The sequence below is a fragment of the Meriones unguiculatus genome, chromosome 1 (assembly GCF_030254825.1).
Source record: "Meriones unguiculatus strain TT.TT164.6M chromosome 1, Bangor_MerUng_6.1, whole genome shotgun sequence".
NCBI lineage: Eukaryota > Metazoa > Chordata > Mammalia > Rodentia > Muridae > Meriones > Meriones unguiculatus.
The window spans coordinates 144148436-144168854 of record NC_083349.1 but is presented as its reverse complement, the minus strand read 5'-3'; the positions used below and the strand labels follow the sequence as shown (position 1 = coordinate 144168854).

Genomic DNA, 20419 nt, shown 5'->3' with positions numbered 1-20419 from the left:
TGGTGTGCCTCTACTACTTGAGAGGTGGAGGCAGGAAGATTACTTGTGCTCTTTCGGGTTTTTTTTTTTTGTTTGTTTGTTTTCAGTGGGTTCTCCACCCACGCCATCTCCCTGCTGAGGAGACCCAGTACCCTGAATGTACTAGATAAGCAATCAGTCACTGCGCTACATCTTCAGCCTTGAAGCCGTGTTCAACAGTGCACCATCATCTCTCCTGATCAGAAGACAGGGATCGGAAGGTAAAGTTTATTTTGTCTCTGGAAAAGAGAGTTATATTTCTTAAAAGATGAGCGTGAAGCTTGTGTGATGTGTGGGGAGTGGAGGTTGTCGTAAGGCACCCTCTCTGTGAAATAGATGTTTTACCTCTACCAAGTACTGTTGTTGGGGAGACCATGGGAGCACACATGTGCCTATAAACAAGTACTGGTGGTGACTGCAAACAGACTAAACTTTATCAAAAGCTGGTCAGGGCCTACCTTAGGGGGTATGAAGAATACTTGGGCAGTGTATGGTAGAGCGGGGTGCAAGGGGTGGATGGGTTAAGTCATGTCCTTTTTCTGAGTATGGGCAAATTCAGCATAAGCACAAGGGGCTGGACATGATGGCTCATAAGTTAAAATAGCTTGCTGCTCTTGCAGAGGACCAAAGTTCAATTTGAAGTGTCCATATTGTGTATCTCACAACTATCTATGTAACTTCAGCTTCAGGGGATCTGACACCCTCTTGGTTATCTGCATGTAAAATATCTTTTAAGAAAATGATGAAAAATGTTTTTTAAAAAATATTCTTGTTTTATGTGTTTGCCTTCTTATATATGTGTACTCTTGAATTCGTGCTTGCTGTCCTTGGAGACCTGAAATGGGATTTGGAGCCCCCGGAACTGGACTTAAGGATGATGTAATCCCAACATAGGTGCTAGGGTTCTCTTCAAGAACAGCAATTACTCACCTGGGCTGTTGTAGTACACCTCTTTAACCCAGCACTTGGGAGGCAGAGATAGGCAGGTCTTTGAGTTCCAGGATAGCTAGAGCTATACAGAGAAATCCTGTCTTAAAAACATTTCAGCTGGGGGCTGGAGAGTTGGCTCAGTGGTTAAGAGCACTGTCTACTCTTTCAGATAGACCCGGGTTCAATTCCCAGCAACCACGTGGCGGCTCACAACTCTTAAGTCTAAGATCTGACACCCCACACACAGACATACATGGAAACAAAACACCACCAGTACAGTAAAATAAAAATAATTTTTAGAAAAATTCAGCCAGCTCTCCAGCCCCAAATGAAAAGAAAAAAAGTTTTAAATCTTACGTGGGAGAAAAGTCATGCATACTCAGTGTGTTTAAAACCAATATGTTCAGCCAGGCTTGGTGGAGGCAGAGGTAGGCAGATCTCTGTGAGTTTAAGGCCAACCTGGTCTGCAAAGCAAGTTCCAAGACAACCAGGAATACACAGAGAAATCCTAGTATGCTCTGGATTTGTGACTGGTTACCCCTTTGTTCTCTTTTCTTTTTGAAGACATTGTATCACTATATTCCTGTTGCTGTCCTAGGACTTGTTATGTAGCTATAGGTAGCCAGGGATACATAGTAAGATCCTGTCTCTAAACATTAGCAGTCCCTTCCCTGGCTGGTGAGCAGCAAGTGGTATGAGCCACATGGACAAAGCTAGAACTCATCCTAGGTGAATCCCCTTCTCACACTGACTCCCAGAAAGCCACTGGGCTTGCCACCACCTTGGCTCAGCTGGGTATCCAGACATTTTTGTGATTTTCCCCTTCCCCCCATAGATAGTCCCACTGGCCAATTTTGGGCACTCTATCACCAAGCTATGTCCCTAGCCCCATGATTCCTCTTTTCTTCAGAAAACAGTTCTGACTATAGGTATGTAACTAGCATCCCACAATTGGAATCTGCTGGTCATCCTCTCTCTCCCCACTCCTTTTTTCTCTTCCCCTTCCCTCTTCTCTCTCCTTCTCTCCCTCCCCCCTCTCTCTTCTCCTGAAACTCTGTGCCTGTTCTTCCTAGTGTTCCTGTCCTTATCCCTTCATTCTTGTCCTCATTGCTCAGCTTCCCATTTCCCTTTCCTTGTGTTTGGGTTAGGTTTCCTTCCTCTGATCCAATAGCACCTTCTGGACAAGAGTTGGCATAATGTGGCTTCCTCCCCTCTTGCTTGTCTCGCACTGGTCTGATACAGTGCTGCTTGCTAAAATGAGGGATGGTTGGGGTCTCTTGGCATCTGTCCCAAATTTGGAGATTCTAACCAATTCTTACTCTGTTGCTGTATTAGTTTATTCTAGCCCTTATGAAGCTGTCTAGAAGAGGTAATTTGTGTAGTAGATTTTTGGCCATTTTCCTACTGTTCCTCAGCCAGGAAATGCATCTAAGCCTCAAAGTGCAGGGCTGTGCCCTTCTAGAGGACTGCTACTGGTCTGGCTACCCACACTCAGGCACTGTCAGACAGCTAGGAACTTGTAGCTCTGCTGGGAGCTGGCCAGTGGGGAAGACATTGTCTTTCTGAGCAGGTGCTTGTTCGGTTCAGAACTTAGCCAAGTAAGCCTGGGGCTCACAGCTTTATTCCCATAGAAAAGTACTTGAGGTTGGTGCTGGGGAAGATGCCTTAGCGATTGAGAGCACTGGCTGCTCTTCCAGAGAACCTGGAGTCAACTCCCAGCACCCACATGGTGGCTTATAAACTCTGGTAACTTTAATCTCAGTGGATGACATCCTCTTCTGACCTCAGTGGGCACCAGGCATGTACATGAATAAAAATTAATGCAGTTTTTGTTTTGCCTTTTTTTTTTTTTTTTTTTTTTTGAGAAAGGGTTTACTCTGTGAAGAACAGGCTGGCCTCGAACTCAGATCTGCCTGCCACTGCCTCCCAAATGCTGGGATTACAGGCTTCCACCACCGCTGCCCAGCTAGTTTCTCTCCCTCCCCCTAAGAAAAAAAAAGTACTTAGGTTTGTTTAGATTTGAAAGAAGTTTGGGTCTGCACTTTGCTGAGTAATAGTTAATGGCTTCCTGCCGTTGAGCAAGTGCTTTTGGACTTCATGTCTTACTTTCTTCTTTCACAATGCGAAGGACCATGACACTCTGTCACTCCCAATTTTCATGTTCTATTCTCTCTTTGGTTTCTCTTTTTGTTTTGTTTTTGTTTGTTTGTTTGAAACAGGGTTTCTCTGTATAGCCTTGGCTGTCTGGACTCGCTTTGTAGACCAGGCTGGCCTCAAACTCACAGAGACCCGCCTGCCTTTGCCTCCCAGAATGCTGGGATCTCAGGCCTGCACCACTGCACCCAGCACTCTTTGGTTTCTAAGAAATGATAGCTTAGTAACATTTGTTTTAATTCCTAAAAGAAAACAGCCACTTGTGTTCTTCAATTTCCTACGATTTTATACATTATTCTTTCTTGCCACTGCCTATACTCTTCTGATTCATTATTAAAGGACATTTTCAGAGCTTGCTTGCTTGCCAGCCACTCTGACCCTCACTTTTGCCAAAAGTTTTGTTTGTATTATGTAGATTGGCTTCAAATTCACGATACTACCTCTGCCTCCTGAGTGCTAAGATAGCAGGTGTGAAACACACCTGTCACTATCCTAGTATTTTTAGTCGTGTTTCTTAGATCTCCACCTGATAGGGGGTGTGTGCTCTTTAGAAGAAACATATTTTAGAACAAACAGGCAGCACAATTCAAGCATGTTGCTCCCAGTAGAGTTTTGGTGTCCAGAAATGACGGGAACTCCTGAGGAGCAGCTAGCCATGAGGAGACACCTATAATAATGGGGTAGCAACTGGCTGCTTGTTGATTTGCTGCCATCAGGACCACAGATGTTTAAAATTTTTTTGGCAAAAAGTAGTGGTGATGTTGCTGTCTATGTGGCATTTTCTTTTCAGTGTTAGGTGAGAAGACCAGTCATTGAGAAAAGAGAAAGGTATTACTATCCCCAGAAGAGCAGGGTAGTCTCCAGCAGCCTCTATGTGAGAAGGCAGGTGCTTAGTCCAGGAATACAGGTCCAGAACCATAAGTCCAGAGGCTGGGTGATTAGTGGAGGCCGAGTCATGGAACACGCTAGTATGCTTCACCAGTGACTGTTGTCTTCATGCCCATGTAAGGGAAAGAAGTCTGAATCAGTTGTTAAACTCATCAAAGCTTGTGTCCCTGGTACCTGTTTAAGCACCACCTCAAAAGTTCTGTAAGACTGATGGTGGCCATGACTGTGAGACTCTGAATGGTGCCAATGGTACCGTTACTTTATCTGCATTTCAGGCACTCTGGGGCCTTGTCTTATTCCACAATCAGATACAATAATGAGCCACATTGTTAGCCACCTGCCTTCTTTTTCTTTACAGGCCGTGTCCCCTGCCCCCTCTTCCAGCATCTGCCTGGGAGCTGTTGACAAGCCCCAGTCCCAGCTGCAGTTGTTGTTAGAGCCTCACATCTTTTCTCTGACTGTCAGATAATAGTCACGGGAATGTCCTGTGCCATCTTCCCTCTCAAGTGTGGTTGGCAGAGAGCAGCAGATGCCCAGATTCAAGGCCACGTGCCACTCAAGTGCTGGGCTGGAGAAAAGACCCTCTTTCCCAGTTGCTTGTGACCAGGCAGATTGGACTTGAGTGCAGGGTCTGTCACAGTAGTTGTGTTACTGTCGTGCACTGGCCAGGCTTGTGGATGGAGGGCCATGTGGGACACAGCCCACGGGCGTACACTACTCTTCTTTGTGATTCTCCTCTGTTTTGTTTTGTTTTTTTCTTTTCTTCATTAATTACGATCTTTTTATGCTAGTTAGAATGTCCCCATTAAAGATAAAAGTCAAACTCAGGAATCATTTATAGATAGAAAAATAGACTTTCTGGCAGAGACTGGGTGGAATCTGAATCGGAGTGCGATAGAGTTTAATTGAATTGATGAAAGAAATGTGACTAAAAACTCGGCTTTAAGATTTTAGTAGCTGCAGATACTATGTTCATAGTTACCATCTATTACTGAGATTTAGTCACAGGTTTTCTGTGGTATAAATAACATGGTAGTTAATATTTGTGCATAATCAGTCAAGGCTATGGCTTAACCTTGTGTGAATAATCTGATTTTTTTTTTTTGTGTGTGTGTGTGTGTGTGTGTATGTTTTTGTTTTTTTAGTCTTGCTATGTACCCCTGACTATCCTGGACCTCACCTTAGACAGGGCCTCTAGCTTATGGTGGTCCTGGAGCTCCAGTCATAGGTGTTAGCTGTTTTTTGTGATTTGTTTGTTAGCTGTTTTGTGTGATTCACGGGGCACTCCTGCTTCTGCTGAGCCCTAGATGAGATGCAGGTCCTCTGCTTTTTGCTTGAGTAATCTCAGTGTAATTTGATAGGCAAAAAGGGCATCTTATTTTGAGTCATTTCTGAGAATTGTTCCTCTCCTTCACTCATCAACAGCTTTCATGTGGCTGTCTGGGAGTTTTTCAAAAGCAAGTGAGACTGACAGTGAGAGACAGTGTCTCTCTTTTGAGCTGATTCATCATAAGGCCATTGATATTCTATTGGAGAGATGAAAGGGTGAAGCTTATAGAGGAAAAGATCCTACTGTGGTGGCACTGAGGAATAGGCAGGAGGATAACTACAAGTTCTGGACCAGCGTAGTCTGCATAGCCAGTTTGAGACCAGCCTGTGATCGGCTCAAAAAGGAAAGTGTGTGTGTGTGTGTGTGTGTGTGTGTGTGTGTGTGTGTGTGTGTGTTGGGGGGTGGGCAGTCCATTGGGACTGGCTACGGATGTTCAAAGCTGAGCTAAACCTTTCACATGTCATAGACATAGACAATGAGCAAAAGAAGAGGTTGAGGTTCCTAAATCATATACACCTTCAACAACTCACAGACCTCCCAGTCGTGCAAGCTAGGAAACAAAACTTTGTCATGTGAACACTTACACAACCTCACACAGGCCATCTGAAGGAGTCTTCTCTTTCTAAGAGAAAGGTTCTCACCTTCCTCATGTTGCTCTGGCATCAAGCAGGAAGACACTGGGCACTATCTGAGATTAATAGATACCACAAGCTGTAAGAGTCTTGAGAGCCCGCTCATGGTAGGCTCCTCTCTTCTCCTACCACCTGTGTCCTTCCTCTGAGTTCCAAGTATGATATTGGCTTCCAAGAGATGTTTTTTGGGAAGGACAGGGGGGCATTGGTATTTAAAACGGGGTCTCCTTTAGTCTAAGGCTGGCGTTAACTACTATGGAGTAAAAGATAACCTTGAACTTCTAATGGTCCTGCCAAGAGGACTGCCAAAAGTTTGCCCACCTGGACTTCCAGGGTAAGATATCTTAACTAAGAAGAGGAAAAGAAACTGAGGTGAGAAGAAAGAGAAAGACAGGAGAGGAGCTAATTCTGCTTGTAACACAGGGGACCAGAGCCAGTACTGGCTGCTCTGTGGGGATGTGAGCTGCTGGGGGAATGACGACTGCCAGGCATCTTTTTGGTATGCTCATACTGAACCACACACTGTCCTCAGGCTTAAACACCTTCCTTGAAAGTTCAATTTTCCGGAAGAATCTTTAGCCATGTGGCTGTTTCCTGGTATTTTGTGTTACCGTCTAACTTGCCAGCTCTCTGGCCTGGGATGACCTTGGTACAGAGAAGGTGCAGCCGAGCAGAGAGAACTAAGTATGTATGGTTCTGCTAGTGGGGGGCACTGCCTGCTGAGAAAAGCATTCCCTGGTCTCTGCGCTGTCAGAGCTTCTGGAGTTAGCCATGCTAGTACCTTTGTGGTCTTGGTTGGTTATCCTGTTGGAATCCTATGGAGAGGCAGAACATCACATGCTCTCCACTGCTCAGCACTGGGCTCATTGCATATGTACTGAGTGGATGATTGATTCATTAGTTATTAATGAGTTAATATTAACTCTCATTAATATTAATTAATCCTCGGTTAGCTATGGAGGAGACCTGGTATGGTACCTGGTATGGTACTATGGTAGTCCTGCACTCCTAGTTATTTGGAGGCTGAATTAGGACCAGAATTCCAGGCCAGCCTGAGCTGCATAGTAAAATTCTGTGTGAAGGCAGAAAACATCAATTAGCCTGTTGGAATCATGTGTTCGCTTCCCAACACTACTAGTCCCAGCACCATGGTGGCTGACAGAGGGGAATCTCTGGTAGGTGAGTTCAAGACTAACCTCGGCAATGTACCACTGTGTATCTAAAAAACAACTGAAGGAAGCCTTACTAAGTGAGCTAGCTGGGGTGGATGACCTCAGAGAGCATTAGGACAATGAGGCCACAGTGCCTGGTCAGGAAAGCCTAGAACATCAGTTAGACAGGATATCTAATACAAGTTCACCTCCATACCCCCAGTTGAGCTAGTTTTGAAACTAGCTTGTGTTGTGGCCTTTTGTGACACCTCATTAACGTCTGTTAAATATGTATATGTGTGCTGCTTTGTTTGGGGTGCCCTTGGTGATTATATTAAATATCACAATATTTGACTGTTGATTCTGTGCTAGGGATGGAATCCAGGGCCTTGTACCTACTGGGTAAATATACTATTACTGAGGTGCATCCCTGTCGTGTAGTATTTTGTTACATTTATTTATTTAGAATTTTCCAAGACAGGGTTTCTCTGTGTAGCCCTAGCTGTCCTGGAACTCAACTCTGTAGACCAGGTTGACCTCAAACTCAGAGGTCTGCCTGTCTCTACCTTGTGAGTGCTGGGAATAAAGGCATGGGCCACCACCACCTGACTGACTTGTTTTTTGAGATATTTTACTATGTAGCCTAGGCTAGACTTGACTGTAAAGTGTTACCACAGCTGCTGGTAACTTTGAGCTGAATTCAGATGAAGTTTGAGCATGCTTAGATATTTTTGTAGAAGCTGTGTTATGTTCACATTCACACAGGTTCTCTTTGAAATAACGTGAAAAGATACTTTGGGGTTTTGGTTGGTTGGTTGGTTGGTTGGTTGGTTGGTTGGTTGGTTTTTTTCAAGACAGGATTTCTGTGTGTGGGCCCTGGCTGTCCTGGTCTCTCTTTGTACACCAGACTGGCCTTGAACTCAACATTGATCCACCTGCCTCTGCCTCCCCAGAGTGCCCCACCATGCCCGGTTGTTTTTGTTGTTTCAAGACAGGGTTTCTCTCCATCTGTAGAACAGGCTGGCCTTGAACACAGATTTTGACCTGCCTTTGCTTTCTGAGTGCTGGGATTGAAGGCATGCGCCCTCCATCACCCAGTGGATATTTGTGTTCAGAGTTTGTCTTTTGCTTTACATGGGCAGATCCCGAACTTTTGCGGAGACATGGGTCCATTCCCTCCAGTAGTAGAGGTCAGCTCCCTGGACTGGGCGGCCCGCGCTATATGGTTCACAGGAAGTTAATTAAGTTTGGAACTTTAATTTTGTCGTGATTTTATGTTGTCCAATGAGTCCTCTTTTGTCAGAGCCGTCCTCCGTCCCTGGCACTGTTTGATCTGAGTGAATTATAACCCAAACTGGCAAGGAGGTATGCTTCAGAAATGCAGAGTCAACAGCAGTGCCTGTGTGTGGCTTGCTGTTTAAGAGCAGCAGGAAGCAAAACAAAAGAGCAGAATGTAATAAGAACTTGTCAGGGGCTGGGGTCAGATCTAAGGTCACTGCCTTTCTAGAACATGAGTTTCTTCCCGCCCTCTTCACCTCTGCTAATGAGTGCTGACATTCGAAAAGAGTGAAAAAGACAGCTTCTGTTTGCTTTACTGCAAATAAGTGGCCCTGAGAGCACTTCAAACGTGGTCAGGGAGGTATGTGCACGGTGCCAGCCTGCCGGCCTCATCCAGGCAGACTACACCCAGAACAGCAAGCCACTGCCCGTCTGCCTTAGCTCTTCCTTTTGGTGCCACCTGGTTTCTTTCTAAGGTGAAGCTGATGTTATTCTGAAGACAGATGGACAAGGGTTTCTGATTCTTCTGTTCACCCTTTGATCTAGTAGTTTGCAATGGACATTATCTTTGTGAGTATTCAAGACCATCTGGAAAATGTATCTTGCAAAAAATGTAGTCCAGTGTTACAAAGGGCCAGATGACCAAAGAGGCCAAGTTCCTGCATGGTTCTGCCTCTTTGGATTCCAGAAGCAGGCCCACTATGACGCTCCTGTGCCTATACTCTGAGCAGTTAAGTGAATCATCTCTCCCTGAGTGTTTTTTCCTCTGAAAGTAGGTGGGTAATGGTCTCACCATCTTCTTGGGTTACTCTCATGAAGATAACGGGATACTCCTGTAGTGTATTCAGCGTGGATCCTCACACATGGCAGGTTCTATCACAGTTTAGGCTTTATTCCCAGAGGTGTTTTTTGTAAATTTGGTAGTGAAAACTGAAAACTTACATTTCCTGGTCACTTGTGAAAGTTGGTACTCCCAGCAACAGAGAAAAAGGGCAGAGGGCAGGACGCCACCAATGCAGGGCTGCTTCTCATCTCTCCAGGAACTTGCAGGCTGGCTTCCTCTTGCTGTCAGGAACTACTGGGTCTCATGTAGCTACCTGGCACCACATCCATGCTCTGTGCCAGCGGCACGCATTACCCACTTTGGGTGTTAGTGCCCTGTCTTCTCAGGGGTCACTGACATTGTGTGGGGGCCACCCAGAGACACTGCTCTGGCTAGAATGGTGTCTGGGTCTCCCTGTTTCCGTGGGACATTGGGGAAGAGACTTTTTGCACAACAGGGAACAGCTGCCACTCCAGCCATTCCCCGGGTGCCAATTCGGTACCTATCACCACAAATCTGGTGTGCAGCTAGAAGCCAAGCTCCCATGATGGCAGTGCATGACGGCTGGCCGCTAGCTTGTCAATTGCTCAGGCAGCACTAAGGGGCCCAATGATGCCCTTGGAGAAGCTATTGTCCCAGACTGCAGACACTACCCTGAGCAAGCTTTTTGTTAAAGATTTCCATACACAGCCCCTACACTAGGCATGTAATAGTTGTCAAAGAAATAGGGCTCAGCATTTTGTTCAGCAGAGACATCCCAGAAATCAGTCTTTTTCTATCTGGGCTCTTCTGGTTTGTTTCTTGGAGCACTTGAAACCCATTTCCAAACTTCGATGGATTCACAGGTCTGCCTGGCAGCAGGTAAGTGCCTCTGAGGCTGTTCAGTGTTATTTAGAAACTGGGACTGAGTCTTGCCAAGTTGTTTGTCAGTCTCAAAATAATAGGATGGTCTTTCAAAACAAAACAAAAGCTAGGCCTGGAGAGATGGTTCATGGATTGAGAGTACTTTGCTATTTCAGGGGGCCAGAGTTAGGTTTCTCGCACCCAGTTCAGGTGACTCCGCCATCTGAACCCAGGGAGCCAGACACCTGGCTCCCACAGGGACCCGCGCTTACCTCTGCACACCCATCTTCTTTACTCTGGGGCTAACTGCCTGAATATGTCCTCTGTTGTTGAGCAGAGCCTGCATAGTGAGGTCTTTAGGCTAAGAAGCCAGGTCACATGTCTCTGCTTCCACTCTGCATTATACTGTGTGGGGTGGGCAGACTTGACTCCCAGTGCTGCTTCTGCCTTGGAGAAGTGCACAGGTGACAATGGGCCAGGTGCAGCAACAGCTGAGCATGCTTGTGTCAGTACTGTTCCATTTGGACTAAGGTCTAGCCTTGTTACGGTCTCCTTACATAGGCCTGCCTCCAAGCTGTGGTTGGAACCTTTCCCCTGCTTCGTTAGTTCCTGGAGCTTGACACAGCTCTTGTATTAAGGGAGGTTTGTTTGTAGTAACCTGCCTGTCTGGTGAGTGAGTATTTGACCATCCTTTCTGGCTGAAGCAACCCTTTGAATTGATGCCTAGAATGCAGGCCTCCCACCCTGGCCTCTCCTCAAGGTCTTAACAGGCCCTTCCTGCTACTTGTTGCCTCCTCAGGAAAACCTTACCTAACTTTGACCTGTAGCTGGCTCAGACCCCATTTTACTTTCTGGGGACTTGTCCCAGAAAATGTTGTTACTGTAATTCTATGGTTGCTTCCTGCCCGCATTTGTTGGATAGATGAAAAGTCTATTACCACTTTAATATATTACTTCCTATAGTTGGATCAAGAAGAAAGACATTTGGGATTTTTGTTGATCGAGATTTTGAAATGAGATCATTATAAGAGCTCTCCAACCTCTCTTTTCCCCTTTCACAGTGCTGCTGAAATTCCGCACAGATAAGGGGAGAGATCCTAGTTGTGACAGCTACAGCGAGGATTCAGAGCTGCTGTTGCAGATACGAAATGATGTGCTTGACTCGCTGGGTGTCACTCCTGACCTACTTCCTGATGACTTTGTCAGGTTGGTATCTGAACAGATAGGTATCTGTTTTGGATGCTCTGTGGACATCCAAAGTCTCAAAGGGAATTCCTGTGCCACATTGGCAAGCTACATAAACCACCTCCTGCCAGTACAATAATCAACGAGAGAAATGAAGACTTGTAGGTTTTGGTTTTCATGTGGTTTGAAATGAAGGAGACGTGTGGTCTTTTTTAACAAGTTCTGGGCCTTTCTGTTCTACCTCCATCCTGTGTGAGACATTCATGGGCCAGTGCATGATTTTCTCACCTGCCACAGAGTAGAAATCCCAGCCTCTGAGGCTTTGCGAAGTCCCCTGCTTGCTGGTCCTGTGTTGAGCCTTAGCTGTGTTAGGCTGCAGCATGTCTCCCTATGTCGTACGCAGCTTCCACTGCAGGGTGACTGAGTAAGGAGGTTGCTGCTGGCCAGAAAGGTGTGATTGGTCTCTTGGTGGATGTTTGTCATCCATTGGGAGCCTGTATGTACCTTCATCCAAGACCTTAGATCTGCTCTTTCTTTCACAGTCAGGTTTGAGATGTTGTAGACAAGTGGCTGTGATCTCCTTCCAGGTAGCTCTGCCATCTTGGGCACACTTCGTTCTTCCCCCATCGCTGAACCTTCAAGCTATACTCTAGGAATGTTGAGCAGTTTACTTGATGCAGTTTCTGAGGAGCTCTTGGCAACAGGCAGCAGGGCAGTTGCTCAGGCTCATGATCTGCCTTAGTCCTCAAAGCAATGCAGTTCTTAGGTGAGGGGATGGAAGCTCAGAGAAAAGTTGTGACTAGTCCCATGCCAAGAGCCCTGTCACGCACAGAGGTCTTTCTGCTCAGCTATGTTTGTTGTGGAGAACTCTTGATTGTAGATTATTTCCCTATTATTTAACTGAAGAAATAGATCCATAGCAATCTGTTCACACCCCACATTATCTTGTCATTGTTACCCTCTTTTGTGAGTGCTTAGATGACAGGTGCATGCCGCCATCAGTGCAGCCAAGTGACTAATTTAGGCATTTAGGGTGATGTACTGGCTAGTGCTGCCTCACCAGGGAACACAGTTGAAGGCCTTACTTCCCAGAAGGGACAGGCCACACACGGCCTAATGAGCTACTGGCTGGCTCTTCCCTTCCTTACCTGCCCCTATGGAAACAATGTCCCCTGTCTAGATTCTGTGTGCTCAGCCGATTCTCCTAGTGCCTTCTAAGTGAGAGGTGTTCAGAGGTCTCTTAAAGCCTGTGTGCTGGCAGGCCAGGGGAAGAGATAGGGATTCAAGAGAGGAAATGAGTCTCTGCCTCGCAGCTGTACTCCTCCTTATAGATTGCTTGCTGTTGATGCTGCTGAGCAGGAACAGCTGTGCCTGAGTCCGTCTTCATCTGATGGTGGCCTGTGCCATTCACTTCTTCCTCTGAGTGCTCTCTCTCCTCTATGAAGAGGAAAGATACCTGTTTCAGCCACAGCTTAACATCTTTGGGTCTGGGCTCACAGATTACACACACACACACACAAACACACACACACATATATATTTCTGTGGCTATCATAGTGATATTCAGTTGCCTCTTTTCAGTATGCTCTGTTTTACTAAATGGAACTATGTTACTTTTACATCAAGGTATTACACTGCCTATGTGTAGCTATTAACTTTTCCCTTCACTTTATTAGGATGTGTTTATAGTGTCAGAACTTCATAAACATTCATAACTTTATGTGAAAATTATTTTGTTTGTTTCATGACAGGGTTTCTCTGTGTAGCCTTGGATGCCCTAGACTCACTTTGTAGACCAGGCTGGCCTCGGATGCCCTAGACTCATTTTGTAGACCAGGCTGGCCTCGAACTTACAGAGATCCATCTGTCTCTGCCTCCCTGAGTGCTGGGATTAGAGGAGAGTGCCACCACACCCAGCATAGTTCTTACTTTCTATTCCTAACACTCCCGAGGCTGAAGCAGGAGGATTCTAAGGTTGGTGCCAGCATGAGCTACAGTCTTGTTTTTTGTTTTGTTCTGTGTGCCATGTGCAGTAGAGGTCTTTAATTTGCAGCAGGCCCTTCCGGAATATATTTTAGCAGTACATACACATGTCTTTTTAGGAGACATCTGGAGCTCAGTACCAAGATGGGTGATTGGTGCATGGTTCCATGATAGCACTTCCATGATACCCCTTTTTTGGTTGGAAAATGGTAGTTGAATTTGAATTATGTGTGTGGGTGGTCTATAAATGTCTAGAAGGCATGAGTACCTGTGTGAGAGGGTCAGAGTGGCCTGATGTCCCCACTTGCTCCTCTAACTGGCCCTTCTGTGTTAGACTGGGAACTAGGCAGGCAGCTTCCTTTGGGAGCCTGTGGTTGAAAGTGCTTTGGACCCTTGGATGGTGACTCTGAGATTTGTCCTGAGCACCCCAGCCAGGCCCAGAAGGAAGGAGCTGCTTCCTGTGAGGGCTGTACAAACTTCATGCTGTCCCCTGCGTGTGACAGCCTGCTCACCCACGGCTCTGGGGTAGCGTGCAGAAGAGCCGCTGCCGTGTGCTGGGAGGGGAGCTGCGAGAATGTGCTGGGGCGCCCACATCTGGTATCTGTAGGCCTTATTTTTAGGAGGCTCAGACACAGTCTTTCCTTGAGCCTGAAAGAAAAAAGCTCATGTGGAGGGGTTCATGCTTTCCAAAGAAAGGCCTCTCCGCCCACTTAGGAGCCCCTGGGGTCAAATTTAATTTTCACGCCTGGATGCCAGCTCCAGCATTGCCCTCTAGCTGGGACTTTTATCCAGGACAGCTTCTCCCTGGCTCCTCCCCCTCCACCTTCCTGTGCCCTGGTGGTGTGATTTACTTGTCTGTCTTCTAGGTACTGCTTCTCTGAGATGGCCCCGGTATGTGCTGTGGTTGGAGGGATCTTGGCACAAGAAATTGTGAAGGTAAAGTCATTGTGGAGCCAACCACCAACCCCAGTACCCTGACTACACACTAGTAGAGCCAAAGGCTGAGTCAGACCTGCCTGCTCTCTTGCCCCTCAGCCTGGGTGCCTGCCCTGGCTTTGTACCTAGCCCATCCACGGCCCAGGAGCAACACAGTGGCCTTGGATACTTTCTCTGCTCATCAGCTCTGTGAGTAGATTATGATTTTCATCTAAGGAAAACAGAAGAGAGACTCCCAACACCTGTGCTCTTAGCCTGCATCCATCATATGGTGTCAGAGCGCCCCTGTTAGTTCAGTGTCTGTGGGGCACATACTCTGCCAGCAGCCACTTGTGACCTCCTGTACTGGTCAGACAGTTAATGCCATGAAGAAGAGGTCTAGGAACTAGTGTAACCTTTCTAAAATGTTTGGTTTGCTAAAACTTTGGCAAACTTTGAAGTAGGTTTTATTTCCTTCGGAGAATTCAGTATTTGCCTAACTTTGTTAAATTTGTTTTATGCAGGGCTGGGGTGTAGCTCAGTGGTAAAGTGTGTGTTTGTGACAGGATCTCGAACTCTAATCAGGCTGACCTGGAACTGTCAATCAGTCATTGTGCCTCAGCCTCCTGAATGCTGAGGTTACGAACATGAGCCACTGTGGTAGCTCTTCTCTGCATAAGTCTCTGTAATAGACACTCATCCATGTCTGTTGTAGGCAGATAAGCGTACCTGGCCGACTTCCCCAGGACTGCAAGTAAAGTGGAGACCAAGTTTCATTCCTTTGCTGATTGCCTCTCTAGACTAACTCACTTGCCCAAGTCTCCCCACTTGTACACTGTAGATACTGAGGGCTGTAGAAGCAGGAGAGCCTGGAGTCTCCTATATGCTGCCCTGTAGATGTCACCCAGAGACTGGCATGGCACCATTTGTCCTGGGTGTAGACTGGAGGTTGGGGCAGGTGGCCTGGAAACCATTGTTGGTGATGGCTTCTGTGCATCCCTGTCTTAATGCTGCCCCCTCCTTCCTGCCTGCTGGGCACAGCTGTTGCTCAGCATCTTGTTTCTGTTTACCCCAGACAGCCAGAGCACTCTACATTCTTGGTTGCTGGGTGTGTTTGGAATCTCGTACCCCATCTTGCTCGGGAAGCACTTTACCTTTTGCCCCATGTTCACCCTGTGCCCTGTCCCTTCATCCCCTCCACTCCCTCTGCTTACCACACTTCAGCCAGCTGGCAGGAGGGCCTGCATCTGAGGCCCTCTCTCTGAGCAACCTATAAAAAGTAAGTGGGAGGAGTTAGAGGGTGAGTGTGAAAGTCCTGCAGGTCAGCTTTCTATTCCTTCCTTGCATCCTTCTAGCCAGTCACTGTCCTGAAGCTTTAGTGTCAATCATCCCTGTGGTTCATGACTTTGGGCCCACAGTGGTAGAGGCAGTAGTGAAAGCAAGCAGCCACAGCAGACTCCACATTAAAACATGACTTGAGCAGCACTAGAACACTGGTGGGAAGGCCAGAAGCCCGAGCCCAGCCCAGCCAGCAGAGCCAGACTTTGGGTTCTAGGCTCTAGGAGTGTTGTGTCTGTGGTACCCGTACCCAGTGGTCTCCTCCATTGGAAACAACCGCTCCTCTTACTGAGAATATGCCCTGGTTGGGGGTGGTCCAAGAACGGGATGGTGGTCAGAGCTGTTTGAGGACCTGCCTGGAGCATAGGAGGCCAGTTCAGGAACCCTGCCCTGGGCTGCAGAGATGGCTCAGGTTAACAGAGGTCCCGAGTTCAATTCCCACCAACCACATGGTGGCTCACAACCATTTATAATGAGATCTGGTGCCCTCTTCTGACATGCAGGCAATATATTATATACATAATAAATAAATCTTAAAAAAAAAAAAAAAAAAAAAAGAACCCTGCCCTGAACAGCTTGTATATGCTTTAGTTTGGTTTGGGGCTGTCTCACTGTGTAGCTCTACCTGCTCTATGCAGTCCTAGTGGATTTGAACTCACAGAGATTAGAGTTCTAGCAAACACTGGTTATTGAACTACTTATCTTTGTTATTTTTGTGTGTGTTTGTGCTGTGACATGTGGAGGTCAGAGGACAACTTGCAGGACTCAGTTCTCTCTCTGCATGGGGTTCCAGGGATTGAGCTCGCTGTTGTTCAGCACTGAAGCTGGTGACCTCTGTTTAAGCCACCACCAGTGCTGGTGGGGGTGGGGGTCCTTCTCTCTTTCTCTCTCTCTTTCCCTCCCCCCCCCATCTCCAAGACAGGGTTTCTCTCTGGATGTTCTGGACTCGCTCTGTAGACCAAGCTAGCCTCAAACTTTGAGATCTGCCTGCTTTTGCCTCCTGAGTGCTAGGACTAAAGGTATGCACCATCGCTGCCTGGCTTAAGCAGAAGGTTTGTTTGTTTGTTTGTTTAATTGATTTATTTATTGTGTATACAGTGTTCTGCCTACCAGAAGAGGGCACCAGATCTCACTATAGATGGTTGTGAACCACCATGTGGTTGCTGGGAATTGAACTCAGGACCTTTGGAAGAGCCACCAGTGCTCTTAACCTCTGAGCCATCTCTCCAGCCCAAGCAGAAGCTTTTACCCAGCATTCTCTTGGCCCTTATTTTGTGATTTTCATCTCATTATTTCCCAGACCACTTTGAGAAGGATCACTAATTTGTTGTTGTTTTGGAGTCTCTTTACACTGAAACTGAGTCCTCTTCTCATTTCTCCCCAGGCCTTGTCTCAGCGAGATCCTCCTCACAACAACTTCTTCTTTTTTGATGGCATGAAGGGAAGTGGAATTGTGGAGTGCCTTGGTCCCAAGTGAGCCCAAAGTGTGTGCAGGTCCACTGTGACACCTGTCCTCATCCCAAGAGGTCATGTCTGGATGATAAGCAGCCGTCAGGGACCTGCTGGCTCCCAGAGTGTGATAATTGCATAGCACCCCTCTGGCATTGCGCCCTGTACTGTCACTGGAGACTGGCAGTGCTTGGCAGGAGCATCATTCTTCGTGATGTTAGAGCCTCTTGCCACTTTGTGGACTTACTCCCGTACATCAACAGAAAGGAGCAGAACTTCAGCAGGGTGTGAGGCCCAGAGCCTTTGACGCCCAATGGAAGTGTGCTTCTCACTGAAGGGCTGAAAGCAGCCCTCTGTTGATCCATCCTCAGGTTGTAGCCTGGATTTTGGAAGGGAGAGGCTGTCACCCAGTTGTCTTGCAAAGTTATACCTTAGTAGAACTTAATTTTTTTTTTTTTTTTTAATCTTTTGGTTGTGAGCCTATGAGCCTAACCTTTAATGGCTGAGTCATCTTTCAACCTGACCTGCTTATTTCTAAAAGTCAGGTTCAATGCCAAGGGCCATGATGCAGGCCTGTAATCCTAGAAATTGGGGTACAGAGGCAAAAGGGTTGCTGTAAGTTTGAAAGCCAGGCTGGTCTACATAATGTACCAATAACCAGTCTCAAAATATAAAAGACATATTCCAGGGTCAGGGTGGGGCCACATCCTTTCCCCGTTCCTCATGTTGGTCACCCCGGTCCCCTGAGGGGAGGGCCAAGTTGGATTGGTCTTCCTTTTGGGGCGTGGGCTCAGCTTGTTTTCTCTAGTTTGTAGACTCCCTTGCTTGTTCAGTGAGGAATGATAATAAATTTACTTTGTCTCAAGCTTGCCTATCTCCTTTATTTTAAAAACTTTGGTTGGCTGGTCTTTTCCCCAAACCTGAAGACTCTCACACTCTCTCATGCTTCAAGGGTTCCTGCTCTCTCCAGTCCCACCATCTTGTTCCCCTCATCCTTTTGAGAATGCAGCAGTTAGGCTGCACAGACAGAACACACAGATGCTTAAGACTTTGGCCTGTATGCTGTATGCTGAGGATCTCAGCCATGTGCTGGCCACTCTCAGCAACACATGCTGTACGGAGCTGTGAGCCAGATACGGCACCACACTTGTCATGTCAGCACCTGGGAGGCTGAGACAGTAAGATGACAAGTTGGTGCAAAGCACATGGTTCCCACCCCGTGTACCCTGTATGGGCCCCAGGTGCATCAGGGCCCTTTCTGTGCTTAGTACAGCTGTGGCACCAGGGTACGAAAGGCACAGGACACCTTTCCTATTGCAGTGTAAAGCCTTGGTCACAAGGGGGAGCAGAGACTCCTGAAATTACATGAAACAAACTTTACAGCTTGTACCTCTAGATCGCACAGACTGAGTCACTGAGTGGGCCTCTGGGGAGTCTGGAAGCTGCCAGCCCCGGGCAAGAACTGTCACTAAGCTTTCAAGTTCCAGGTACCTCCAGATTACAAGTACGATAACGTGGATAGCCTTAAGTTCTCAATAAAGCGTGGCTTCTAGAATCTGGAAAGTGCGCAAGGCTCTTGGGACAGAAGATCTGGTCCTTAGAGGCACAGGAGTTAAAGCAGGGGCCAGGGGTGAGCTGCCCAGAGCCACACAGTGCCTCCACCTTTATCCACCCTTCTCAAAGCATGCTGGAGACAGGCTACACAAAAGACAGACCCACAGCTGGCTAAGGCGGCGTGTCCCTGTGCTCCCAGGCCCCAGGAGGTGGAAGCAGGAGGATCATGAGTTCCAGGACAGCGAGGACTCTATAGACCGTGTCTCGAAAAGTAATAAAGCAGTAACTCATTCACATGCTCAGGCTTTCTACCTTGTTCTGTTTTTGTTTTTCAAGTCGGGGTTTCTCTGTATATCCCTGGCTGTCTTGGAACTTGCTCTCAAACTCCGAGGTCCCCTGCCCCTGCTTCCTGAGTGCTGGGATTAAAGGTGTGCCACCACTGCCCAGCTGTCTATCTACTGTTTGTTTGTTTTGTTTTTTCAAATTTTATTTTTATGCGTGTTGCTTATGGATGATGGGTATATAGGCTTACATACCACAGTGCTGATGCTGAGGTCAGAGAACAGACAAATTTATAATACACCTGAGCATAGTGGAGCACGCCTTCAGTGCCAGCGCTCAGGAGGCAGAGTCAGCTTGATGTTGAGGTCAGCCTGCTCTATACAGAGAGTTAAGGTTGTAGCCAGAACAGCAGTGGAGACCCTGTATAAAAACATAAAGCCTGTGGCATTTATAATGCTTTTGTCCAGGGGATATTTATATCATGTTAGGTGGTATTATGACCCATTACTGCTTTCATTTGGGAATTCAACATGACATAAGATAGAATTGTGTATCAAGTTAACAAGGGGTTGATTTGTCATGACTATTCTTGGTTGTCAACTTGACTACATCTGGAATTAACTAAAATCCAAGCAACTGGGTACACCTGTGAGGTATCTAATAAAAAAAAAAATAATACAATGTTCTTTCTGCACACCAGAAGAGGGCACCAGATCTCATTATAGATGTTTGTGACCCAGCAGGCGGTTACTGGGAATTGAACTTGGGACCTTCAAGAAGGGCAGCCAATGCTCTTAACCTCTGAGTCATCTGTCCAGCCCCTCTGAAGGGTTCTTAATTAAATCGTTTTAAGTGGAAAGACGCACCTTTATCTAGACCACACCTTCTAGTAGCAACAGTGGGTCTATTCTTCCACCCTCTGTCCTGGGAATCAACTCATCAAGACTGGCAGCAAGCAGTTTACTGACAGTCATTTCAGGAGCAAGCTCTGCTGCCATCAAAATCCTCTCAATTTCAGCTCAGTGTAATAGTGCTGTGTGCCTGTATTCCCAGCTCCTCCTGAGGCATGAGTTCATGAGTTCAAAGTCAGCTTGGGCTGAACAGTGAGAACCCATCTCAAACAATAAGCAACAGCAACAAATCTTCAGTGCACCATAATCCTAGCAGCTGCCCTCACGGCTGAACTCAGGATTTGGGAGAGAAATGTGAGATGCTTTTTGTATGTGTTGGCTGTATCCACTTTCCCCACCCCCTGTGGGGGAGGGGACTGTTGATGGTGAAGTTTTGCAGATGGGCAGCTTCCACCCAGACTCAGCTATGTAGATACGTGACCACGGGGCAAGTGCATTTCCTACCTCCATCACGCACCTTGTGGTCATGGTGGCACACGCCTGCAATCCAGCAGGGGCAGGCAGGTGGATCTCTGACTTCAAGGCCAGCCTGGTCTATAAGTCAAGTCCAGGACAGCCAAGGCTACACAGAGGAATCCTGACTCCAAAAACCTAATAGAATAATAATAATGTTACTGAGTAGCTGGATTTAGTTCCCAGCACCCACACAGCAGTTCACAACCATTTGTTACTCAAAGGAATCTGATGCCCTCTTTCATCCTCTGCAGGCTCCAAGCATACATAGAGTACACGTGTCTATACAGGCAGTCACACAT

General features: G+C 46.9%; 1 protein-coding gene across 1 annotated transcript in view; it reads left to right on the top strand.

The window, feature by feature from the left end:
• The window catches only part of Sae1 (SUMO1 activating enzyme subunit 1), a 56034-nt gene extending 38252 nt beyond the window's left edge, over positions 1-17782 (top strand). The window contains exons 7-9 of the mRNA XM_021657682.2: positions 11109-11253; positions 14082-14151; positions 16853-17782. Of these exons, the coding sequence (XP_021513357.1) occupies positions 11109-11253; positions 14082-14151; positions 16853-16945 (308 nt within the window). The 3' untranslated portion in view covers positions 16946-17782. The remainder of the gene's footprint in view (positions 1-11108; positions 11254-14081; positions 14152-16852) is intronic.
• Positions 17783-20419: the final 2637 nt, after the last annotated feature.